Source organism: Gigantopelta aegis, chromosome 6, assembly GCF_016097555.1.
Source record: "Gigantopelta aegis isolate Gae_Host chromosome 6, Gae_host_genome, whole genome shotgun sequence".
Lineage (NCBI taxonomy): Eukaryota > Metazoa > Mollusca > Gastropoda > Neomphalida > Peltospiridae > Gigantopelta > Gigantopelta aegis.
Genome location: NC_054704.1, coordinates 1,238,169 through 1,245,707, shown reverse-complemented (window position 1 = coordinate 1,245,707; position 7,539 = coordinate 1,238,169). Strand labels below are relative to the sequence as shown.

Below are 7,539 nucleotides of genomic sequence, written 5' to 3'. Positions count from 1 at the left end.
CCTGTGATGGCAAAGTGATAGGAGACTGATGGAGCCAGTGGTGGGAGAACGATAGGAGTCAGTGATGACAGAGTGATAGTAGCCAGTGATGGGAGTGATAGGAGCCAGTGATGAGAGAGTGATATGAATCAGTGGTGGGAGAGTGATAGGAGCCTGTGGTGGGAGAGTGATAGGAGCCAGTGATGGAGCCTTTGATGGGAGTGTAATAGGAGCCAGTGATGGGAGAGTGATGGAGCCAATGGTTGGAGAGTGATAGGAGCCAGTGATGGGAGAGTGATAGGAGCCAGTGACGGGAGAGTGCTAGGAGCCAGTGATGAGTGATAGGAGCCAGTGATGGGAGTGATAGGCGAGTGATAGGAGCCAGTGGTGGGAGAGTTATAGGATTCGGTGATGGAAGTGATAGGAGAGTGATAGGAGCCAGTGGTGAGAGAGACAGAGTGATTGGAGCCAGTGGTGGGAGGGTGATAGGAGCCTATAATGGGAGAGTGATAGGAGCCTGTGGTGGGAGAGTGATAGGAGCTAGTAATGGGAGTGATAGGAGAGTGATGGAGCCAGTGATGGGAGAGTGCTAGGAGCCAGTGATGGGAGTGATAGGAGCCATTGGTGGGAGAGTGATAGGACCCAGTGATAGGAGCCAGTGATGAGAGAGTGATAGGAGCCAGTGATGGGAGAGGAGTGATAGGAGCCAGTGGTGGGAGAGTGATTGGAGCCAGTGATGGGAGAGTGATAGAAGCCAGTGATGGGAGAGGATAGGAGCCAGTGATGGAAGAGTGATAGGAGCCAGTGATGAGTGATAGGAGCCAGTGGTGGGAGTGATAGGAGCCAGTGGTGGAAGAGTGATAGGAGCCAGTGGTTGGAGTGATAGGAGAGTGATAGGAGCCAGTGGTTGGAGTGATAGGAGAGTGATAGGAGCCAGTGATAGGAGAGTGATAAGAGCCAGTGATTAGAGAGTGATAGAAGCCAGTGGTGGGAGAGTGATAGGTGGGAGAGTGATAGGAGCCAGTGACGGGAGAGTGATAGGAACCAGTGGTGGGAGAGTGATTGGAGCCAGTGATGACAGAGTGATAGTAGCCAGTGATGGGAGAGTGATAGGAGTCAGTGATGGATCCAGTGATAGAGCCATTGATAGGAGCCAGTGATGAGAGAGTGATGGAGCCAGTGATGGGAGCAAGTGATGAAGCCAGTGGTGGGAGAGTGATAGGAGCCAGTCCAGGTTCACCAACTCGATATTCTCCTCCAGTTTGATCAGCTCGTGATTCTCCTCCAAATTCACCAGCTCGAGATTCTCCTCCAGATTCACCAGCTCGTGATTCTCCTCCAGATTCATCAGCTCGAGATTCCCCTCCAGATTCACCAGCTCGAGATTCTGCTCCAGATTCACCAGCTCGTGATTCTGCTCCAGATTCACCAGCTCGTGATTCTGCTCCAGATTCACCAGCTCGTGATTCTGCTCCAGATTCACCAACTCGAGATTCTCCTGCAGATTCACCAGCTCGTGATTCTCCTGCAGATTCACCAGCTCGTGATTCTCCTGCAGATTCACCAACTCGAGATTCTCCTGCAGATTCACCAGCTCGTGATTCTCCTGCAGATTCACCAGCTCGTGATTCTCCTGCAGATTCACCAACTCGAGATTCTCCTGCAGATTCACCAGCTCGTGATTCTCCTGCAGATTCACCAGCTCGTGATTCTCCTCCAGATTCATCAGCTCGAGATTCTCCTCCAGATTCACCAGCTCGAGATTCTCCTCCAGATTCACCAGCTCGAGATTCTCCTCCAGATTCACCAGCTCGTGATTCTCCTCCAGATTCACCAGCTCGTGATTCTCCTCCAGATTCACCAGCTCGAGATTCTCCTCCAGATTCACCAGCTCGAGATTCTGCTCCAGATTCACCAGCTCGTGATTCTCCTCCAGATTCACCAGCTCGTGATTCTCCTCCAGATTCACCAGCTCGTGATTCTCCTCCAGATTCACCAGCTCGTGATTCTGCTACAGATTCACCAGCTCGTGATTCTCCTGCAGATTCACCAGCTCGTGATTCTCCTCCAGATTCACCAGCTCGAGATTCTCCTCCAGATTCATCAGCTTGTTATTCTCCTCCAGATTCACCAGCTCGTGAGTCTCCTCCAGATTCATCAGCTTGTGATTCTCCTCCAAACATTGCCTCTGCTTTGGCTTCATTTCGGAAGTCAACGTTCTCGGCATCCTGTGATTGGGGTAAGGGGGATATTAGAGACAGCTCAGTGGTAGGTGGTGTCCGACAGTAAATGTAAGGATAGAGGATGTTGCACATCCAAGTTTACATGATGGAGGGCCCACTAAGATTTGTCCGGGAAAGGGGGGGGGGGGGGGACTGGAGGTTCAGAGGTAGACAGTTCTACGAATTCAATTGTGTGCACCAACCATCAAGTCTAAACCATTGAGTATTCGCCACATATCATCGGTGCATGTATTGGGTACTACGTTGAGTTCAGAGTTGATGGCGAATGAAATATTGTGTTGAAAATAAAACCAAAGATCATTCGGTCACTATGGCGGGTCATGAGTTGTGAATGGACGGAACCATTGTTGACCCGGTCCAGGTGTACGTGGCACCCATCAAGGACAATATATTGTGCAGTTTCAGTTTTACAGTGCTTGTAGAGCGACATTACACTTGCACAAAGGTGTGTTGACCATAAAAGAGGAAGTTATCTCAATAGTTTGAGTGGAAAAAGTTATCGTGACGGAATAGGTTGGGTTACCGCCGTATTCGGCTGTTCGGTTTAGGTGCCCATGATTCAGTTCATGATGGAGCCTTTGATGGAGAACATGTCGTTATTAGTGATGATTCATTGCGACACACAGTTCATGATGTAGGGGTTGAAGCAACAACATGTGTATTGAGTGTTCAGCACACGCAGTATGTCGGAAAATAGTCCATGCTTTCTGAGGTTGGATGCTGGCGTATTAAACCTTTGTGGTAGATTCAGATTTGAGATGAGCTCCAAGAGTAATTTTGGTTTTAGTCAGTTCACCACAGTGCAACATTAAGACAGACACAGGGGTCACTAGGCCCGTCAAGGAGCGGATGCGGCAAACATCAAACAACTGGACGTTTTTTTTGCGATTCTGTATGGGCTATGTTTAAATCCCTAACATTCGAACTGTTTTAGAGGAAACTAGAGCTTCTTGGTATGGTAACTAATACAGACGGGATGGAAATGGGACCGGATATATAGCTCATGAGAAAAGGGATGGTGATTTGTCGACATTGTTTTACAAAGGAAATAACCCATTAGCTGTGTATTTGTTTTTAATCTGGGTACAATTTACACCAAATATTATTTTCATGTTATGTGATCCCCGAAAGATAGGGTTTGACACCAAAAACATATTCCTAGCAGGAACAGCCACCGAGTTATGAATGTTAAATTCTAAAACATAAGCCATCTAGTGTTTTCATACTCGCTACACCCCAATGGTCATTTCTAGCGACGAGGAAAAATTTTACCTTTCCGTGACCACCTACTGAAAAACTAAGCCTCTTTTATGACTCTGTTTGCAGAACTTAAATGTTTACAAACTTAGAACGCTGTTTGACTGTAAAAAAAAAAAGTTATCGGAAAGCTAGCAGTCCCATGGCTGAAATCTATGTTTTTATGATGTTATTTAATTTGTATATACAATGTATGTTTTCAAATGCACTTTTTTAATACACGTTTGAATATCAGATATTCATCATTGTTATGACGAATGTGCCATCTTGTTATTTATTTATATCTTTTACAATTTACATCTATGCATAAAATAAATTAATACTGACATACGTATGTTATAAGTCTAAGGTTGTTTTACAGTCCATGCATGTAAGGTACATTTGCACACAGCCAGTTGACTGTACTGTATATTGATGGTTAAATCAGTGTAATTATTAACATTTATAATATGCATTTAAGGAGCTATTCACCGTCCGCTGCAGTACCAATTAAATGTGTTATAACGAATTAGCCATGCTTCATCTAGTTATTTATAAATAATATAAAATATTCACACTAACTATCAACAGCAGTTGACTGTGACATCTGTCTTTTTTAATGAAAGATATGACATTGTTGACAATGACATTTCTTGTTCCCAGTGAAAACTATTTGTTACTAATGTTGACCTTGATATCTGTTTCTTTTTTCCAGTGAAAGATGTTGCAGTTAGAAATCTTGACCTTGGTATCTGTTTCTCTTTTCCAGTGAAAAGTGTGGCATTGAGAAATGTTGACCTTGGTATCTGGGGTATTTTTTCTGTGAAAGATGTGGCAGTCAGAAATGTTGACCTTGGTATCTGGGGTATTTTTTCTGTGAAAGATGTGGCAGTCAGAAATGTTGACCTTGATATATATTTCTTTTTTCCAGTGAAAAATGTTGCAGTTAGAAATGTTGACCGTGGTATCTGTTTCTCTTTTCCAGTGGAAGATGTGGCAGTGAGGAATGTTGACCTTGGTATCTGTTTCTCTTTTCCAGTGGAAGATGTGACAGTGAGGAATGTTGACCTTGGTATCTGTTTCTTTTTTCCAGTGAGAGATGTGGCAATCAGAAATGCTATCAGTGATTGGTCGAGTGCCGGGTCTGTTTCGACTGCAGAAGACCCTGACTGCCGACCAGGTGGCGCTGCTATACCGCGAGCCCGGGGTGCTGGGTGGGTACAGACAGGCTCACCGCAGCACGGCCTACTACGTGGCAAGTGCCGTGCAGATAAACAATGAAACCGTCAACGTCTGGACTCACTTGGTCGGGTTTCTTCTCATACTCTACAGATTCGTCTACTACACTGATGGCTTCCAGGTTTCAGATCAACGACTTTGGCCCCTCTTAGGATTCTGCACGTGCTGTTTACTCTACACAGGGCTTAGTGTCTGCGCACATGTTGTTCATTCCAAGTCGCATCTTGTGCATTACACTTGTTTCCAGTTAGACTACGCTGGTATAGCACTCTACGCCTTTGGAGGGGCTTTACCCATTTACTTTGACGGGGCAGATACCAACACTAGATTAACATTTGAGCCAGTATTTCTGCCCACTAACCTGTTGTTAAGTTGGCTTTGTTTCGTCTGCTGTTGTTTCGCTAAGCTGAGATACAGACGACCGTACCCGTTTCGCAGAAAGCTGTTCCAAGTGATTCCGTTTGGCATTCACGGAATTCTTAACTCTTCCATGTTAGCACCTCGAGCTCTCCGATGTTACCATGACAACTGTGATGACCCAGCTCTAGCTATTTACAAAGACATTCTAACATTGGCTGTGTTAACTGCCATAACATTTTCTACTCATCTTCCAGAAAAGATGTGGCCGGGCGTGTTTGATTTTGTGGGTCAAGGTCATCACTGGTTTCACGTTCTCAGCGTGCTGCTAACTCTGCGACAGTGCGACGCCGCGTACCAGGATGCACTGCGGCACCAAGAGGCGGAGCCCGCGGTTCACCTCCGCACTCTGCTTGCCCTGGTGGCCGCCCTATGTGCGCTGTGTGTGGCCACCGTCGTCCTGATGAGGCCCTTCGTTCTGAGGAGAATCGAGCAGGACAAGCTGCTAGACAAAACTCACTAAAATATGTGCCAACGCATATAAGACAGGTGGCCGCTGATTACAGGCTGCCATATATAGTCTTAAAAATATATGTTGCTATTGTTTCTTTTTTACCGTCTGTGCTCCATAGTTGACTATATACGTAAATTCAACTTCGTACCTGTCGCCTTCTTCAGAAATTATGCGAAACTGGAGTTTCTTCCTTCAATCGTCAATCGTTGTAAAACATGAGTTATGACGTCACGCGTATGTAGAAATCGTCTAGAACCGGGGTGCTATACAGATTTATTTAGCACCGTGCAAAAGCTGGCTAATTCAGTCCAGTGGGCAAGAACAATCTTTATTACATACCTGTTCAATCTTACTATAGTGATAAAGACATTTTAAAACCGTGTGGTAAATTTGTTTTGTATCGCACATATGCGATATGGACAGGAACTTATAAATGGGAAATTCCCTTTTTCTTTTTAGTGCAGTTGTCGCCTTTTATTTACAGATGTCATATATGATTTACAAATGACGTCACATCGTATTTGAAACATTACACAAGGTTGCCGCAGAGTATGCTTTTTAGCGTTACGTAAATCCATGAAAGGAGTTTTGATAATAGATTTATCAAAGTGTTGTTATGACGTTCTTATAAATCATAAAAGAAGGTCTGTAATAAATACAGAACTTCACATACGTTGTTTTCGCTTCCTATTTAATGCACTCATTTATTTTGCGAAAGAACATACCACGAGACCGCTAGCGCAATATCCTCTATATTCTTGCGCAAAATAAACTCGTGCAATAAATAGGAAGCGAAAACGACGTATGTGAAGTTCCAATCTGATTAAAGTTAGCTCTACTGGTCTACCAAATGTGCCACCCACTGAAATTATGCAGATACCAAGACACAAGAACGTTCAAAGTATAAACAATTACTCAGGGCACTCAGTCACCTCATTTGCAACGAACCAGTCACGCCGTCCCATGAAATCGTGTCGACACGTGCGATTGATAATGGTGTGTCCTTTTCACAGCCCGTTTCACAGTCGCACACTCTAGCCGTGAACACTTCCAATTCCGAATTTGTGCATTCACTGTTTTCAGGTGCTATATACGGAGGTACTTTCAATATTAACGTTTGTCCGCAATCAACATCCGCGCCAGCTAGCAGTGTTGTGACTCCGTCACTTGACCCACAGTAAGCTTGACTGATTCGTTGCAAATGAGGTGAACCACATTTACTGTTTCCTGGTTATTACTTAATTAGTAACGAGTTAAATGTATTAATTCAATTACTGTGTGTTTGTTTGCTTTTTAGTATTAAAACATGTTTTACAATTTACAGCTGTTGATACATCTGTACTCTTGACTTGTGGGCGTATAAATATGACGTCACTTTAGAACGGGTTGTGATTTGGTTTTCAAGATATCAAAGAACAAATATTACTCCGCCGTTAAGGAAACGTTAGTTGTAAACAATGACTGAAATGTTCATTTAGCAGGACAGCTCTTCGGTAATAAACATAAATTTACATTCGTGTCCATGACAGACGATGTTTACGACACTCGTGCCTAAATTATCGCTCTCGTTCGGGAAATATGATAATTTAAGCACTCATGTCGTAAACATCGTCTGTCATGGACACTCATATACTATCCTCTATATCTTACATGGGATACCACGCGCTTGCGTTTAACATGACGTCATTGGTAATATATGACGTCATATTAATGTGACATGGTGACGTGAGGTCATTAGACACAGTTTTAAATTAATATTTTGTTATAAAAACCTTCATTTTAAAAGACATCTTGTTAATTTGTAGTGTTAAATTTTATTTAACACATGAAACGAACACGGCAAATATGATAGTGTATTTTTTTAATGATAAAATGGTCAAATAAAAAAGTTGTTTGTTCAGCCATCTTTGTCTGTTCGTGTACAATAATGGTTTATTTACCGAATAAATGATATGCGGTTATGTGGGATAG

The 7,539-nt window shown here is 43.6% G+C and overlaps 1 protein-coding gene across 1 annotated transcript; it reads left to right on the top strand.

Annotated features, from left to right (window-relative positions):
- The first annotated feature begins 4,566 nt into the window (after window positions 1-4,566).
- LOC121375936 (membrane progestin receptor beta-like) lies at window positions 4,567-7,300 on the top strand. Its single transcript, XM_041503662.1, has one exon. The coding sequence runs from the start codon at window positions 4,573-4,575 to the stop codon at window positions 5,575-5,577; it is 1,005 nt and encodes a 334-aa protein (XP_041359596.1). The 5' UTR covers window positions 4,567-4,572; the 3' UTR covers window positions 5,578-7,300.
- The last annotated feature ends 239 nt before the right edge of the window (window positions 7,301-7,539 follow it).

Bases quoted from the DNA above. Each gene is read 5' to 3' on its own strand.
- LOC121375936 (XM_041503662.1), top strand. From the start codon at position 4,573: ATGCTATCAGTGATTGGTCGAGTGCCGGGTCTGTTTCGACTGCAGAAG.